The following is a 17,907-nucleotide window of genomic DNA, read 5'->3' as shown; positions in this document are numbered from 1 at the left end:
AATTATTTATTTAAGAATGAATTTCCTTTTGTTCGTAACTAACGACTACGTATCTTTTCGAGAAGTTCTCTGTGTGTTTTAATGTAGACGATAAAGAATTAATAAATGAAATTGAAAATCGTATAATTAATTGTTGTTATTTGATCATAAAATCGTCATCGATTAATTCCTGAATTTTTACCAATGAAAATATTCGAAGATATTTAAGCTCTGTAAACGTGCGAAACTTAGATAATTCCAATAAAAGAGATCTCAACGTTATGTAGTATACAGAAATATTAAGAGAAATCTGTTGGAGGAATACGAGGATTCGATATTACCTGGTGCGTGTAAGTAATCTTTCGACAAACCCAAACCAGTATTCCTGGTTAGAGTTTTCACCACTTTCGTTTTATCCTCTCCACGTAGGAGAGCCGCACTGTTAGGTGCAACTTTATTGTGAACCTCCTTGATAACCTTTTTCGCGACAGGATACTCCTTGTGGTTCGCATGCTGATTGTCCGACTTCAAAGCTTCCATTACGCGTAATACGCAGCTCAGAGTTAATAAAATCGTAACTAGATTCACTTTCGATTTCATCTTCTCGAGCTCGTGTGAGTTTTATTCACGATCAAATACGACTCTCAGTTACATCGTCGATGTATTCGCGATCAGTTCCTCGACCTACGACGATCCTTAACCGCATTCGATCCGTTAAAAGTTTCGTTCTTCCGGTGATCACGACAGAGCTGTTTCTTCCAATACTACCCGAACCATGGCTTTCCTTAATTGTCTATTTCGATGTTTCTGAAAGCGTGAAATGGTAACTTAGTTTGGTGTCCTAGTAAAATGACTAACTTTAAGAATAACTATTAAGCTAAACTCATAGCCTTGAGAAATAATATTTCAAAATTATAAAGATATTAAAATTTGCTCAACGAACTAATTTCGTCCAAAAATTAGAAAAGGGAAGATTCGCCATCGAAGAAGCTATCTCAAATACTCGCCATATCAAAGTATATAACTTACGATTCTATCCAATCTCCGGAGACGATTATTCGACCAACCTTCCAAAGACACCGTGCGAGTGCTCCTTCGTGTCTTCCTCGAATTCCATCAACGCCTGTACCTGATCTATTTTGAGAAACCTTCACGATAACAAATTACAACACCCACGTTCGAATGCAAATGACGAAATGGTCGTTGCCAGGTTTGTAGCGGACGGCAACAGCGTGCAACCGCGACCGCGAACTAACTGATGCGCTCTTGATTCCTCGACGGCGACCTGGGGGGCTGGGCAGGGTACCACGCCGGGCACGCTTCAGTTACCAGCAGGATCGACAGTCCGTGAAAAATGAGCACCGTGCGACGAGGCGGCAATATATGCGTGCGGTAAGCACTATGATCCAAATTGTCGACGGCAATATATGTGTCAGGTTATATCGCCGAACGGTACAGCGGATTACCCTGACGTTCACGACGAAGAAGGAAGAACAATGGGGAGGTGATGCGCGCACGGATATCTCGTGTAATCACATAGTACCAATGATTGTGCCGTGTAAACGATGATTTTTTAGTTACGCTGCACTGCTAACCGGGCCGATGACAAGCCGGCTGGTGGGATTGATCGATGACTGCTTTATATCTGGGTGGTGCAGTCTCAGTACGATGTATGAACGTTGGTATTTATATAATGGAAGCACAAAGGGAGGGGATTGAGAACGAAAAATGGAAAAGTGAAGTTAAACGTCTTTGAATCTGGGTGGTGCAGTCTAAATAACACGTATGAACGCTGGTACTTATGTGGTAAAAGAACAAGGGGAAAGAAAATTGAGAATGAAAAATGGCAAGAACCGAAGTCTTCTCCTTCCAATAATAGTAACGAGGCGAGAAAGACAATATATCTATAAATTTCCGAAATTACAAAAAGAAAGTTTGGGAGGAATTTTTACGCATTTTGAAGAAATGACTACCAATTTTCGAGATTGTAAAAGAACATAGCTGACATGGGTAAAATGTATTTCGGTGTTAGTGTGAGATAGGAAGAGTCGAATCTATTTTGATAGAGTAATGACAGCAAACTGAGATAAAAAAAAAGTGACAGCGAATTTTTGAAAAGATAAGAGTAGTAGGGATGAAAGGTCTGCAGTTTTAACAGTTCCGTTTGTTACGAGGTTTGTAGCGCGGAATTCCTCGAATTGAGGAACCGCGATTCCACGGGAAATCGGCGGACAGCACGCGATACAGTTTACGACGATCTAACATGAAGACAGAATCCTTGTGTTAATCGCGTATGTACAGATATAATCGTAGAAAGTTGCTCTTCTCTGGATAAATGCAGTGTACATCACAAGCATTGACATCGTAATGTTAACTGAGAGATTATGTTACGATTATTGCCCATAAACACACTTTCCAAACCTTCTTTTCTATGGCTTGAGATAATAGAGAGATACACAATGTTATCGTTCAAAATAATAGTAAGCTAATAATAACAGGGGAGGATTATTCGAGATCACAATTAAGATCAATACAATTTCTCAAAAGCTTGGATTGCTGTGAAAATGAAATTTTAAGAAGTCGAGCGTTCAACTAAGAATGAACGTTCAATTGAAGAAATGGAGTGAAGATTAACACAAAAGTCTCGTTTGAAACGAGTCTTCCAGAAAAGGGCCATCGGAGCAGAAATAGTAATGTCGTATACATATCGAGGAAAACAGAAACGTTGTCGGAGCAGTTCTATTCATGTGCCAACTGAAAAAGCATTGTAACGTTCCACGAGGAAGCGAAGGGCAATTTCGTAGCTTCCTGCGTGAATACGGTGACGCGAATAATTGCGCGAGAAACGGGACAAACAGCAAAAAGAAGGGGAAACAGATGAAAGAAAGGAAAGGACGAAAAGCCTAGACCTGCAAAGTCATAGTCATCATTGCGGTCCTCTTTGGTTCTTTGTTTCGAGCGTTGCATGTCGTTATAATGATCGATATTGCCGCTTTATTTCCAAAGAAATATAACGGTCGAGTGTTGTTGACGATTAAATGGCGAAGAACACGAACTCGATTCTAGATGTCTGTGCAAAAACTATCTGAAACGGCGCGATAACCAGAACGATCGTGGTATCTTTTCAGAGAATTCAATCAGAAAGACGATTTGTTTTATACTTTCTTTGGTCAATCATAATTAAGTAATTGTGTGCATCGCTTGATTCAGAGCGCAAGAAATTTTAATTGATCCCGTGGTAAAGAATGAAGCAGTATATATTACAATTAAGGATAATCGGGAGATTCGTTGTGCACACGCAACACGTTAAACAGGTCGTGTTTACATCCGGAATCACGAAAGCTTATCCTTCTATTTGCAATTACTCGGCGATTTAGCATGATGCAGCGTGAAAATTTATAGACGATCCTTCTTACGTGATTTTGCGTAATTAACGAGTAGATGACTTCACACACGCTAATCAAACAATTAACAAAGCATGCATAAATACAAAAATACTTCTTCTTCCAGATCCAACGAATCTCCGCTATACGAATCAACCAAAAATTTTCCTTAAAATCCGAGTCTCTACAAAATCGATTTCCACGACTACCCAGAACGTTTCCTTTCGCGATGCGATCGTTTTCGTTTTACATCATATAAGTTATATTGCCAGCCTCCACTTTGTTAAGACACATCCCTATAAACAGACCGCGCTCGAACAAACCAGATCGATTACTCGAGTGTGAAACGAACCTCGATTAACGATCGAGAACGGGACACAATCTCGCATCGTCTCATCGTCGTCGACGATCGACAGATTCTTCCACCGCTGAAAATGTTACGAAGACCCATCTTCTTCGACGTCGTCCAATGATCAGAGAGAACAGAAACGGAGGTGGACGTGAATGGACAGTGAATCCTTCGTCACGCGTCAGTACCAAGTTAGATGGCGGTCTCCTTCTCTGGGCTTTTCACGTTTCACCTATATAAACTAATGGTCCGGCCTAGGGCGAATGTCAGTTAACATTTCATTTGCCAGCTGGACAGTTCGCCTGTCATCATCTTGCGTCGTCATAATTTTTTCATCGTCAGATCTTTCGATGATCGTGAATCATAGTTTACTACAGCCTTCAGGTGGCATTTATTCTTTTTGTGAATTATAGTGAGATAAATTGAATCTTTTTATTTCTCACGAAGTGTGTGCCACGTTGCTTCTCGATTCTCCGTAGAATATTAACTACTGGCGAAGGAAATTGTCAGACGAGACAGAAGAATGCTGATGGTGTACCCGCTGTTTCTTCTGCCTTTGTTAACGGCGACCGAAACCACGCAGCCAACGATGATGCAGGAGCGTTGGAAGCCTCAGTTGGAAAATTCGACGACTCCTGCGGACTGGATCAGTGATAGCATTCTGAACGCTGTGGATAATGTTCTTCCTGTGACCCGTTCTTCTTTCGAAGGTATACGGAACTAGACTATAGATTCTCAATGATCCGTTATTTATCTTTCTATTATTACTAAAGACCCTACTACTGTATACCCTTACTAGACTGGACACACCCTAGATACTAGAGACCCTTAACTACTAGTTATTAGTGACTCATTATTACTAATAATTGTAATTTGATTTAATTGAGTCTTTACTACCAGTTAATAATAACACATTAGTACTAACGACTGTAATCCGATTTAGTGGATTTAGTTGTCAAAAATCGAGTATTTTTCGTGAATGTACGAATGTGAATGTAAGAAATTCGTGTGATCGATAGTTTGGAGGGCGGTACGTTGATGCGTTAATCGAGTGATTCCATGTAACAAAGGAACGTCACACTAGCTAGTTAGCGATGTCTAATGCGTATCATAATATGAAGCTCGGTCGTTCATAGTGCGTGGTTGGTTAACACAAAAGCCATAAATGCTTTCCACTCCAGTTCACCTTATTACCTTGTACATTTCATGAACGTGACTAATAAGAAGTGCTTCCTTTTTGCTTCCGATGACCTGCGTTTTCTGGTGCATCTCCGATGACATAGAAACGGTACCCGATTTTATAGCGATCGAGAATATATGAAGCATTAAATGACCAAATATCGTGAAATAATCAAATCTAAACTCGAATTTCTTTCTGACTACAATTACAATATTTTTTTCTCACTATAATTATAATATTTCTTTTTGAGTACAATGGAAAATTAATTTATAATACACATATAATTCATTTTGTTGCAGCTCGCAAGAAGAAGAGACACAAGCTGAACAAATACATCCTGCCCTTGATTGTAGGAGTTATATTAATCAAATCGATTCTTCTGCCTATAGCGTTGAAAACTTTGGCTATATTAAGTGGGAAGGCAGTGGTTCTGAGTTTGATGAGTCTAATTCTGGCAGCTATCGTAGGATTGAAGAAGGTCGCTCAGGGTCACTCCACAAGCTACGAGGTGGTGAATATGCCCGTGAATAAATACAAGAGACAGGACCTTTTCGAGGGCGACGACACGATGGACACTGAGCCTTACAAATTTTATAGGGAACGCCACAGGAAAAAGTAAAGACTCGTTATTATTGAAAATGTTGAAGACGTTTTGTTCATTTCACCCTCGACCCCTGCGTATTTTATAATTCGTCGGTCGATAGAAAATTAAATATTAATTTTATTTCGAGGCTTAATTATACGCAGAGAATTCATTGCCTGTTTTGTCAAACAAACTTAAAGCTGATAAAACTTTCCTCGTTCAAACTGACGCAAACGAAGCTTGCTAATTATTCCATAATGCAATAGGAAAAAGCCGAGAAGTTAATAAACGGAAGACTAAGCGAACCGTAGAAAGTGATTCCAAACGGTAGCTAATCGTCATTTTACGCTTGCAAATCAAATCATGCTTGCAGTAAGAGATGCTCGATTCCTTGGAAACGATGCGTATAATTCTATACAATGCGTATAATTGCTCTAACCTGTCATTATTGTGATTACGTAATTGCGCCGCTTGTACGCCAAGTGAAAGTTCATCTCGAATTGCCAGAATTATAAACTCGTATGACAAGCATCGCGACTGATAAACCTTATCGACAAATCGATATTTCCATTGTTAAATTTTTATAACTATTTGAAGTATTTTATACCTTAGTTTAAAAATTACTCATAAATCTTCTTTCACTAAATTGTGAATAATTAACCTGCGTCTTTTAGATCATTTTCTACAGAATCGTATTTGTCATTTAATTTATTCACTTCAGGTTAATACCGTTACAAAGATTGCTAAATTTGAAGGAAATATGAAAGAACATTTATTATAATACGCATAAATTTTTGTTCCAACTGTATCATAAAGATCGTTTTAAAACGTTAAAAGTCTTGTTGGTTGAAACTAAAGCGGTATTGAGAAATAAAAAGTTTCAAGACCGTAGCGCGGTTAAAGAAGGAAGAAGTATGAACTTTGACAGATATTTTCTAAGTTGGAGATCATTATTTATAAAACTGTGAAATCGTCGTTGTCGAGAATAGACAAAAAGATGAACCACGGAAGATACCACGACCATCTAAGAAACCCAGGAAATGATAAAGATAAGAAAAGAATGAGCCACTGTTAAATAGGACAAGTCGTCAACCTTAAAACCTACAAGTTCCACTGCGCTTTAAAATTCGTAGAAGGGTAATTCGATTCGTCAAACTTTTCTTCACTACTTTCCAATGATTCCTATGATTACATACCTTTCAAACCTCGAAACACTTATTAATCACACGTTTAGATGAACCATGCCGGTTGAAAGTCGAAATCAGATGAGACGACGATCGGAAGAAAGTTATTCAGACACAACAGCAGAAATTGAATCATCGTTGAAAGCAAAGTGTGCATTCGCGAAGAAATTTCTCCGTTTAACATCCGATATACCTATTCAGCATCTTCATTCTACCTTTCTCGATGTATTCTTTTCTGTTCTCCATAACTGTACAAAATTTACGCTACTAGAAATAATTACAGGATCGCTACTATAAATGATTCTATTGCGTTAAGCAAGCAAATGAACGTGATGAGGTTTTATAGAATTGGTGGAAAGCACAATGGTTCGTTGTAACAATCGGAAGTCACCGACTTCATGAACGGACGTAACCTAGAAAATTAATCGTGAAAATCCATCGAAGGGATACCGTTAACGCGAAGATGACGAAGTTCCGCGCGACTGTTAAATATTTAAAGAGACCCGGAACGAGACAATGGAGCAGCGCCCGCGAATAAGGCAGTTGCCATTCCGAGGCACGCGCCATTCGAAAAAAAGAAACGGTCCCGATGAGATGTACGTATTGCTGGACATTGTTTGCTGTACGAATGACATCGGCTGGACTACTTCGCGTTCATTATCGAATCAGGAATTCGCGTTAAATCCTTATTAAAAAGAAAACAGTTATCCAAGTGCTTAGGTATAATATCTAATTAATAATTGCTATTATGAACTATTTAAGAAAATAATTACCAATGCAAGTGTTGAAGCACTGACAAGAAATTCTCTTATCGTAATTTTTACTCTATCCCATTGAGCCATACTTTAGCATGCCGGCTATTGACAGAGCAAACAATGTCGGAGAAAGTAGAATTTTCTTCGACGATCTGCGAATGGTACAACCTTAAAAACACGAAAAATTCCATCTCCCACGAAAACATACTTTGTAAACATTGTACTTAACAGTTTACACCGAAAGGAAACGATTATCTGAATAAAATACGCACAAGTCGCAGAGAATGACACCGGTATTCGCAAGAGGGAAACTGTTTAGAGTGGGTCTGATATCAGAAAATATGTCCACGATGCAATTTGTAGCTTGGGATGCCCGATGACCGAGTCTGTGGGTCAAGGTTAGTTGCTTGCTGCACGTGGAAGTGTCTGAAGACATCGGTCTCGATCGTGGAAAATTTTCCTAGTTGTAGGAATATTTAGAGAACAGAAGTTACTGAATACCTGAGAAGATTAAAGTGAATTATATGCGCAGAACCTCGATCAAACGTGTTCTCGACATTGAAGACCATAACCTATCGATGAATACACTATAACCGTTTGTCGTCTTTGCAATTTATATTAATAATATACAATTAATAATATACAATATACACATATCACACAATTTAAAGGGTAATACCGATGCAATTTAATTTCTCAGAGGTGGATAAGTTCGAGAAAAGTTGTTAGAATTATTTGGATATGCAAAATAGGAATCTCTTCTATTATTTTCCAATAATTAATAAAACTATGAGCGTAATTTTTGCTGTAATTATTGAAACAATGCTTTTTCCTCGAAGAATTCAGCTTCTCTTCGTTCATACCATGGTATTAATATAATTCATTTCGAGATGCATCGATGGACCATCGAAATCCCTTCGTCTTTAACGTCATCGTCTCCCCTACTAACCCAAATCTTAGAATCTTGCTGGACCACTAATATCAGGGATCACCGATACCAAGGTCCGCCCAGCTTCAACTACTCCGCTGATCCATGGAAGTGGTCGGTCGTTTGTTTAAAAAATTGTTGAAGAAAGTTTCTTCTGACGGAGAGGTGGGCAACGACATGTACCAACGATGACGCCTTGTGTGTCTTAGTCGTTTGTCGTCGTCACATGCGTCATCGGTTAGAGTGGGGATATTGGGGAGGGTCTCAGCTGGTGAAGACCTATAAAGATAGAAGCTACGGAGGGTCAGATCACACTTTGCTCCGAAAATTTTCCGAGGGACGTGCTCGATCCTCTTCAACACGTTTTCTTTCCAATTATCGGTTAACACGTTGGATCAGGCACAAAAGATGAACAAAATAGTGATATTGTGTCTTTTCGCTACATCCGCGCTGGCTGTGCCCACGCCGGAACTTAACAACGTTGAGCTCAACAGGAATCTCGATTGCTTCGAGCAAGAGAACGCGCTGTTCAGCTGCATGTTCGTCAAGACCGTCAGCGCGCTGGATAGAGCCGCCAGGTCTAGCGACATCGAGATCATCGATGGTGTGAAGTTCGTGAGGGAAACACCGAGTAAGTTTAAGTTCAATTCTGTCCAATATTTTTTAAGTCCTTCGCAGAGTTGTTTAAATTTGTAGCTACTTGGCTCTTGGAAGTTTAATCCCTCGATAGTGTCACATAAATCGTATCTAATCTATTTTACGATTTGCAAATTTTGACATTCAAGCAAACATCGTTGAGTTCCTTGAAGTTTTATATGTCATTCTTCTTCTTAGTGGAACGCAGCGGAAAAGATTTGAAGACGGAGGTCGATATTATGAATGAATTACCAAGAGACATGTCGGACAGGGCCATCAAGCTCGCCACTATGCTGTTAGAATCAGCCCTGTCGTTTATGAAGTCCCATAGTTTAAAGCTGAGCATGCCCGAGGAGGGCTCGATATCCCGCGCTCTGGATGAAGGTAACTTTCTATCTTGCGCTATGATAGAGATGCTTCTATTACGTAATCTTTCCCACCTTGATGACGCCCCAACGCGTCACCGGTATGAACGAATAAACTGTTCACCGCGCCTTTCACCTTCGTGATATCTATACGCGCCGCGGTAACCTGTTCCGGATAAACCCGTTCCTCGCTACCTCTTCCATTCGCTTTCCTTCTGAAATTATACATCGCCTGCAGAGAGAAAAAAAGGGGCTCACTGCGCTTGATAACACGCAGGCTATTAATTAGCGACACTTAGGATCGGGTAGCTAAGTGACGTGAGCAAATATGCTTCATCTGTTATGTTGTCTTTCGTGTCTTCTTATTCTTCGATGTTCCGTTTACCGATTAAATTTCAGGGAAGTGAAGTTTCATTTTTAGTACCGTGGTATTCGATTTTTAAGCGAAACATGTGAAATATACAGGGAATATATTCGCAATTTTTTAAAGAATGGAGATATCTTTACTTTTAGATCGTTTAGCAACTTCTACATTGAGAATATACGCATTTCAATCTTTTTATTCAGATAAAATTTTTTTTAATTTCCTCTTAGATTTTCGCATTGAATTCTAATTTGAAATAAAACTACCAAATCTCCTTTTCTACGATTATCCGTCGTTCTCTAAATTCGATGCTTCAACTTAAAGTTTATCTATTAAAGTAAAGTTTCGAAATTTCCATTTCACTTCTTTTAAATTAGAGATATCTCCGCTACCAAAATTAATTTTCACTCCGTAACTCTTGTTTCCAGGTCGCGCCAAAATAAAGAAAATAGCACTTCCTCTGATCGCCGCCGCAGGAATAAAATTGTTCGCCCTAATCCCAATTCTCCTCGGAAGCCTTGGTCTCCTGGTCATGAAGGCCCTTTTCGTGGGCAAGATAGCCCTTCTGTTAGCTGGAGTGTTGGCTTTCCAGAGATTATTCGGCGGCAGCAACTCTGGAGCTACCAGTTTCTTCAGCAAGAACCCTCAACCATCGACTGGATGGTTTGACAGCGCCAATCAAGGCTGGACAGCCAATGTCGCGGCAGGTGTTCAACCTCAGGGCTACTACAAGAGAAGTTTCGACGCTGAAAATGGAAAAATAGACGCCCATTCGATGGCATACTCTGCGCAAGCGCCGATCACGAACGAAACCAACTGAAACGACGATCCTGAGTCTACGTTTATGAAGAACGAAAGAATCCAGGCTACCTGGGGGCCATATTTCTCGAATCTAGTGCGTGTAATACTCGCTAGACTCGTTCTCGACTGTTAGATTAATATTTAAGCGAATAACTTATGAACCGAGTAAATTATTAATAATCCTTTGTATTAATAAATTATTTGTACTATTGCAGATTGTCTATCACATACTTATCGTGTATTTGAATCACTTGAAAGTCACTCAGAAAGCTGCAAAATTTCAATAGTTCTATATAACCGATTTCAGAATTGGAAAGTAGAGAAAAGTAATAACGTTGCAAGTATCGTTTTTGAAAATTCATCTTGGAATTTGCTATCATTTATCTCATATGCGAATAGCTAAATAGAATACAACTAACGAAAGTAAGTCAATCGTTTCTTGAGAATCGACGATTAATCGTGCAGCTGAACAATCAAATTGTGACACTTACAAAGGTGGTGTTGGTCATTTTGTCTTCCGAGAAGTTCGTTTATCAGTGTTTATCTCTTTAACCAGTTGGGATCGATTGTTAGGTCGAAAGCAAAGACGATTTCTAATTTGAAGAGATTATTTATGCATGTGCGAGCGATGCAAGGCGAGAAGGTGCATAGAAAACGGTATGTACGTGATTAGTGTTTGCCCTGCGCGCGAAATATCGACATGATCGTGGATCGAGCCGACAATCGGTCTGGCTCATATGCGATTCCGATCGGACATACCATTTCGTTTGCACTCCCACCGCGGTTGTACCCTATTTTCGCGCCTTCTCTTTCCCCTTTCTTCGCTTATCCTTCCATTCCTTTCTCTCCTTCTTTCTCTCTCCTTCTCCCACTTCCGACCGAAAACAGATTCGGGACACGACGGTCGGTTCTGCATGCCGTTCCGTGTCACACGCGCGAACAGACACGGAAATCTAATTTTCACCGAAGAACTTATTACCAACTGTCACGTGAATATGATGTACCGCGAGAAACACGCGGGAGTGGCTCTGTCATTGTCGAAGCCACGATTGAAGGAGCGGATTCTCGTCGTGGAAACACGCCATTGTGTCAGCTCGACAAAGGAACGCTCGTTTCGGCGCCTCCCTTTTATTCTTCCAACTCCAGAAACGAGACGATCCATTGTACGCTGAAGTACGATACTGTCTTCTGTCCCTTACCGCTTCGTGAACAGAATTTAAAGAGAGTTTTACAGTTTGAACGAGGAACAACAGTTCCACGGATTGGTCCCACTTCTCGAATAAATCACGCTTGTAATTTCCAACTTTCCTCTTTGGTAAATGAAATGCTTGAAAGAATACTTCCTACTTTCCTCCAAAACAAATCAGTCGCACCTTCGACAAACCTTCAACTTTTTCCAGGTTTCAATCACTCTAAAGACAGCCCATTCTAGTTAACAGCTATTTATCCTCAAGGTTTCTACAAACCTGTGTTTCACGTTTATATTTCTCGCACTTTAAAAATGAACAGTACTGTTGTTGAATTTTTACCACTCCAGCAAGTAGTAAAATCTGGAATTCATCGATTCTTTTATCAGTCGATTAAGATTTAATTCGAACGCAAAAAGTGGTTATTAAAATTTAATAAGATTGGTATTCGACAGCTTCGGTGCAATAACTGTCAAACTTGTATCACTCGTGGAAGTAATAAAATTAGTATTCCATCGATTTTTACTTTCAGTTGATTAAAGTCTAATTTAAACACAGATCATAGACGAAGTTGATAGATCGCTCGAAAGTGATCTCACTGAAAAGGAAAATTAATTTCTATCGATAGACGATACGTCACGAAAATGTACGCGTTGTGCAGTGGCTAGCCGGTGAGACGCCGAAATTAAAATTCTTGACACCACAGCCCTTGCACGTCGCTTGCCAAATGGTTCAAATCGACCCCACCATCGATCACGAGTCGAAGTATAAAAGAAAAATTGCCCTCGAGGCAAACAGTCAAAATCCTCGTGTCCGTCCAGTCCAATCGATCATCATGATGAAATCATTGATCTCGATATTGGCGTTGTTTTCGATCGCCATCGTCGCGGCCGAAGACGCCAGAAGCGTGGAGATCAGCCTGACCAAGACGATGGACGAACTGAATAAAAGGGACACCATCAAGATCTACGGTGATATGATCACTTTGGAGAAGGTAGACATTGTGGAAGATGAAGAGGCTGCAAGAGCTAACCAAGACCCTCTAGTGAGCAAGATCGAACAGTTCTTGAGGAACAGGAAAATACATGTACATCTACCTAGCGATGGATCTTCTGCCGATGTGTTTGGCAGAGCTATGGGACAGAAGGACATGGAGATTGGCCTTAGAGGTCTGACTACAGGAGCTTCTGAAGGTAAAATTAATTTTGTAGAATATATGTTAGAAGATTTTTAAGTTGGTTGAAGAAATTTAACGTTTCCAAACGTCATTTTGCTTCGAAACGGTGAGGTTTAAGTACAATTTTGATTGTATGAATCTTTTTCAGTACTGGTATGAAGGTTATTAGAAGTATTTGATTACTTTCTAGGCGAAATTCTAATTATATAACTTTTTGAATATTGATAATCAACTTTTGCAGTCGTGATGAACATCAATCTTGATTGTAATTTTAAAAATTTCGATCGTGGATCGAGCTTGGACACATGTACTAAGTGATTGTTTACGATGCGCTAAATTCTACAGCTTTCTTTCAATCTCTTTTAATCGTCGAAAAATCTACAGAGAAAGGGAGACTATGTCCGAAGAAGAAAACGAAAATTCACTTGAATCGTGCAAGAGGTACGAAGCTTTTTCTCGAAAAAGAACCAATCAAAAACAGACAACAGAAGTAAGAATCTATCACGAAGAAAGATCGAAGGAACTTTCTATTACAAGTATTCCTTCGATCTCTCCTTTAGCCTACATTTAACATCTTCAGCATTCGAGACTCACTCTCTCCACTACCAAAGCGTAAAACACTGAAAGAAAGGGGAAATATTCATGATTTCCCGGAGTGATCTCGAGGAGGAACTAAATTCCAGGAGACACTTTTATAGTTCAACGTCAAGACGACTGGACCTTCGTCGCGTCGAGTCGCTGCTGTGAATCGACTGGACCACGGCCACGAACTTATAGTACCTCGCCTTTCTAAACTCTCTCCAATACGATGGAAGTAAGCCACGAAGACGAGGAACGATTGGCCGTAAAGTGGGACTTCAGATGGCGATGTTTCCGATTGGCTTCGTCGACGAACCAACGACTCTGCCTGCTGCTCTTTTTCTCGGCCTCTTTTACGCGCCTCGAAGTTTTCACAAATTTTTTCTTCTCCCCGAACCGAGTCGTCGGGACGCATCCTGCGTTCCCCACGCAAGGAGTAAACGCTTGGAACGCGATGAAGAATGGAGGGAGGAAAGTAGCAGTGCGTCGAGCATAGAAAGCCACGAAGACGCGTCCCACTTCCTCTGCATCCGCGAAAACGTTGCTGTGGCAGGGATCGAGATAAAGTGGGCCATCGATGGGATTCCGGGTTTCTGGGACGGCTGCCTGAAGAACACGACGAACGAGGACCTTGAGGAACGAGAGTGCCACATGTCGAAGAAAGTAGATAGCCGATAAATGGCCATTAGAGGATTCTAGATACCCCTTCCAGATTCGCAGTCTGATCAGCTTGATGAATTTCACTTGACGATTCATTGGATCCATCAAATTCGTCGATACGCATTAATGAACACTTTTGTTCAATTTTTTCTTATTATTTTTGTATTCGTTAACAAATTTCTAAGATCTACGGAGTATCTACGATAAAAATATTGTACGAGGATTACGTAGATTTTAGATTTTGCATCGTTTCGCTTTCGTTCCAGCCCGAACCAAGCTGAAGAAGATCGTGTTGCCGTTACTACTGGCTCTCAAACTCAAAGCCATGATCGTCCTTCCTATTGCCATCACTCTGATCGGTCTGATAGGCATCAAGGGACTCGGTGCAGGTCTACTGTCCCTTCTTCTTTCCGGGGCGGTCGCTCTCAAGGCTCTACTAACACCACCACCACCCTCCTATCCCACCAGGGTCTCGTACGGAATAGTAAAACCTGAAGTTCATCACGAACATTGGCACAGGTCGCAGGAAGAAGTGAATCAACCGTACAGAGGGTGGGCTCCGGAATTCGGGCCTGAGCAGTATCCCTACCAAGACATCCCTTAAATTCGGTCTTCAAGTTAAGATTCATCTTCTCATCCCTTCATTTTATTTATTATCTCCTCTCTGTTACTCCCATTGTGTTGAATAAAGACATCGCGTCCTTTCTTTTCTACGATCTTACGCTTTCTTTTAATTTCCACCCTTCCTAATTTTCGTGTTCTTCGCTATTCTCATTCCTCGAATTTTCCACGAGTCTTCGAATACGTCAACCATCGAACACGTCGCTGCACTTTCCTCTCTCCGCTGGAGCGGGCAGCCATTGACAGCTAAAATAATTAAATAAATAATTGGAAATCTATAACCGCCGAGGTAAAGCAGGTTATCACGGCGAAGGGGAAGGCTAACGACCCAAATAGGAGCCGTGCGACGCGCTCGGTGGAGAGAGAACGACAGGTGGGGAGAAAGGAAGTGGTAGGGGAGTAGGAACAGGAAGGAATCGGGGTCACTGTGACAGGAAAGGTGGGAAAAGTAGCCGAGCCGGTGATTGGCCATTTCTGCTTCCCCTTGGGTGAATTCTCAGGATCAAGGGCACTGGGTCATTACCTCCACGTGGACTCCCACCTTGCGTTCTCCCCTCTTCGTCGAGCGATCATTGCCTCCCCCCATTCAGAGTGAAGAGATGGCGAGTAACGGTATCAGTTGTGATTAGGTTGCGTGGAGAGGGCAGAAACCTTGGGTATATACGAGACGATCGAGAGGACAGCACTGTCAAGAGCATGAAGAACTCGAGGCGAAAAGAAGTTAATGAGTCGAATGCTGGGTTACGGTTTTGTCGATAAATTTCATTACCATCGGGCATTTTAAAGTTCTTTGGAAATATTTCGGGAAATCGATAAGAATACATACTTGGAGTATTTTATAAAGTCTCCTCTTTCTTAAATCTTCTCTTCTCTATCTTCAGCAGGAAACGGTTAATTTAATGAAGTTGTTGATTCATTTTTATCGAAGAATGGTTTTGTTATAAATGGCTTGGTTCAAGAGTGAATATAGTTTGCTTCTCTTCCTTTGTCGAGTTTAGAAGTTGATTGAAATCATTCTGAATGCTCTTTGTTGATTTCCGAAGTCGATAAAAAGTTTATTAACTGTGATTTTTTAATTCGTTAAAAGTTTTCTTTAGTCATGTATATATCTCTCAAAAAAAGCAAGATTTTCTCTGATAAGTAAAGTGAACAAGCCATTTAAAGTATACTATATCGAAGTCCTTTCAATTAACACACTTCGCATCATTCTACAAACTATCATAAAAATAGTTTCAGGCTAAATCCTCGTAACCTTCAAGAGATTTCGATAAACTTGATCTTTCAATGCGATAAAGATTCATCAGCGACATTGCTGAACATTTAAAATGTAGGTACCAGAACGATCGCTCGGACAATGGCTAGATATGAACGGGAAACATGATGTTTATAAATTGACTTTGAAAAAATGCGAAAAAGTATGATCGCGCATGATGCATTTTGAGCGCATAACGGGTGCTCTGTGTCGAATTAACGAGGTTTATGCAGCCACTCGGCCAGCAACCGACATCAGTCGCTGTCCATGTACGTCGGTCTCTTTTTGTACCTTCTGACCCACGGTTCGATAACGCAAATGCGCTCAACAAACTTGAAGACATTAAACTAATCGAATGCACGTGCGCGTGAATCGCCCGAGAAGGTGTTCGGTTTAGAGAAACTACACGATGAGAGCATATTAATATAAAATAAAGGTGGATTAAAGGATGGTTTCACCTAATCCATATTCTACTTTGGAATGTTATTTTGGTGCAGCAAATTTGATCGATTGCAAGCTTTCTAAATTACAAATGTCCAAAATATTGCAGGCTTTTTATACTGTAAACAGTTTTCAAGCTTGAATTGCTCTTCAAATGTCGAACATCGAATGCTTTCAGACAAATCGGAGTTGCCGCGTTTTAAAAATTACAAACTTGCAACACTGCAAATACGTCTCTATGAAAGTTTCGTATTTCAAGTAAAAGCATGGAACGAAGGAAAAAACAAAAAATACCAACAAACACGATATTACAAAAAGTACTATCAGCACGTTCTCCTGTATGCAGAGAATTGAAAGTTTCAAATCCATAAGGAGTATGCAAATCGCAAATTGCCCAATTCCGAGCGGAACAATAAAGCGATCCGTCCTGATCAGACACGCGGTCGATCTTCGTTCCAAGCGACACGGTTTTCCAAATAACGCGCCGTTCACCGGCGATCCTTGCCGGGAAACGATCGGACCGTTTCCTTCGAGGATCTCCAGTGGATCTTACGGGAATTCTCGTGGTCCATGTGCATTAGCGACTAATAGCGACTTTCTCAACGTCCATCTCGATTTTCGAAACGAAAATGGGCTAACCGCGCGTGATCAATCGGCAAATGCTATACAATTACGTTCACCGTTTCCAATGTACAACGCGTTGAATCGAATCCAGCGACTAGATGCAAAACAGAATCGTATGAAGAAATCGGAAACAAGATCTGTCCCAATTGTGGCATTGACAGGGACAGTGGAGTAAAATCGAACAGCTATCGACTGAATGAACAACTCGATCGCTCTAACCAGTTGTTTTCTCTGGTTTCCATGTTAATTACTACGATGTTGAAAGCCTTCCACTTATTAACCCCGGTTGTTTTCCATCGATTAATTCGTTCAACTTATTTCACATTTGTCGAACGATATTTCGATAATTCAAGCGGTCGAAAGCTGGCAAATTCTGTTATATCATTCGAACGATGGTTGTAGAAACTTGGTCAGAGAATTAAGGACGCTTATGAAATTGCAAATCGTTCGTAAAATCGTCAAATGGTTTTAATTTTCGCTTTCGCGGATTCTGGAAAGTAGAGTAGGAAACACCGTTTCTATTTGTTCTAACTTTTTGTTCAGCGTAACTCTCCAACAGAAGGTTGTCGAGCACAGGAATATTTAATAATGCGCGATCGACACCGTTGAGGAAATTCGGCCGATGTTCGATATACTCGTTCGAGTTACGTATTAAATGTATTAAAAGGATAGTAACAGTATATCAGGAACAGTTATGGGAAACAGGAGGAGCGCCCATTCACGTTTCACTTGCGGCACAGTTCGCGTACGTTCGGTACTTGCCGATGATTGGAAAGGCATGACCAGGATCGATCGATGAAAACCAAGTATCAAATCTAATCGGCAAACCGTAACATTGTAACAGGACATTTTCCATTAA

At 40.5% G+C, this 17,907-nt stretch overlaps 4 protein-coding genes across 5 annotated transcripts in view; 3 read left to right on the top strand and 1 right to left on the bottom strand.

Annotated features, from left to right (window-relative positions):
* The window catches only part of LOC141445826 (uncharacterized), a 47,084-nt gene that overhangs the window by 275 nt on the left and 28,902 nt on the right, over positions 1 to 17,907 (bottom strand). The window contains exons 1-2 of one of the 2 annotated variants that reach the window (XM_074111901.1): positions 1,009 to 1,823; positions 321 to 786 (exon numbers count right to left, since the gene is read on the bottom strand). In XM_074111901.1, coding sequence (XP_073968002.1) covers positions 321 to 579 — 259 coding nt within the window. In that variant the 5' untranslated portion in view covers positions 580 to 786; positions 1,009 to 1,823. Of the gene's footprint in view, positions 1 to 320; positions 787 to 1,008; positions 1,824 to 17,907 lie in introns of those variants that run through there. The other variant, XM_074111902.1, reaches the window with a different exon arrangement.
* Positions 4,235 to 5,510, top strand: Osi13 (Protein). Its single transcript, XM_072010051.1, has 2 exons — positions 4,235 to 4,421; positions 5,191 to 5,510. The coding sequence occupies exons 1-2, from the start codon at positions 4,235 to 4,237 to the stop codon at positions 5,508 to 5,510; spliced, it is 507 nt and encodes a 168-aa protein (XP_071866152.1).
* Osi14 (DUF1676 domain-containing protein Osi14) lies at positions 8,672 to 10,721 on the top strand. The gene is made up of 3 exons (XM_072010281.1): positions 8,672 to 8,972; positions 9,176 to 9,361; positions 10,135 to 10,721. The coding sequence occupies exons 1-3, from the start codon at positions 8,750 to 8,752 to the stop codon at positions 10,524 to 10,526; spliced, it is 801 nt and encodes a 266-aa protein (XP_071866382.1). The 5' UTR covers positions 8,672 to 8,749; the 3' UTR covers positions 10,527 to 10,721.
* Osi15 (DUF1676 domain-containing protein Osi15) lies at positions 12,502 to 14,826 on the top strand. Its single transcript, XM_072010282.1, has 2 exons — positions 12,502 to 12,887; positions 14,377 to 14,826. The coding sequence occupies exons 1-2, from the start codon at positions 12,530 to 12,532 to the stop codon at positions 14,712 to 14,714; spliced, it is 696 nt and encodes a 231-aa protein (XP_071866383.1). The 5' UTR covers positions 12,502 to 12,529; the 3' UTR covers positions 14,715 to 14,826.

This window comes from Bombus fervidus, chromosome 9 (assembly GCF_041682495.2).
Source record: "Bombus fervidus isolate BK054 chromosome 9, iyBomFerv1, whole genome shotgun sequence".
NCBI classification, from domain to species: Eukaryota; Metazoa; Arthropoda; class Insecta; order Hymenoptera; family Apidae; genus Bombus; species Bombus fervidus.
The sequence above is the reverse complement of the archived record's forward strand: the minus strand, read 5'-3'. Positions and strand labels throughout refer to the sequence as shown.

Coding starts and splice junctions, on each gene's coding strand:
- Osi13 (XM_072010051.1), top strand. CDS start 4,235: ATGCTGATGGTGTACCCGCTGTTTCTTCTGCCTTTGTTAACGGCGACC. Junction 4,422..5,190: donor GACCCGTTCTTCTTTCGAAG/GTATACGGAACT, acceptor ATTTTGTTGCAG/CTCGCAAGAAGAAGAGACAC.
- Osi14 (XM_072010281.1), top strand. CDS start 8,750: ATGAACAAAATAGTGATATTGTGTCTTTTCGCTACATCCGCGCTGGCT. Junction 8,973..9,175: donor GTTCGTGAGGGAAACACCGA/GTAAGTTTAAGT, acceptor TCTTCTTCTTAG/TGGAACGCAGCGGAAAAGAT. Junction 9,362..10,134: donor ATCCCGCGCTCTGGATGAAG/GTAACTTTCTAT, acceptor TCTTGTTTCCAG/GTCGCGCCAAAATAAAGAAA.
- Osi15 (XM_072010282.1), top strand. CDS start 12,530: ATGATGAAATCATTGATCTCGATATTGGCGTTGTTTTCGATCGCCATC. Junction 12,888..14,376: donor GACTACAGGAGCTTCTGAAG/GTAAAATTAATT, acceptor CTTTCGTTCCAG/CCCGAACCAAGCTGAAGAAG.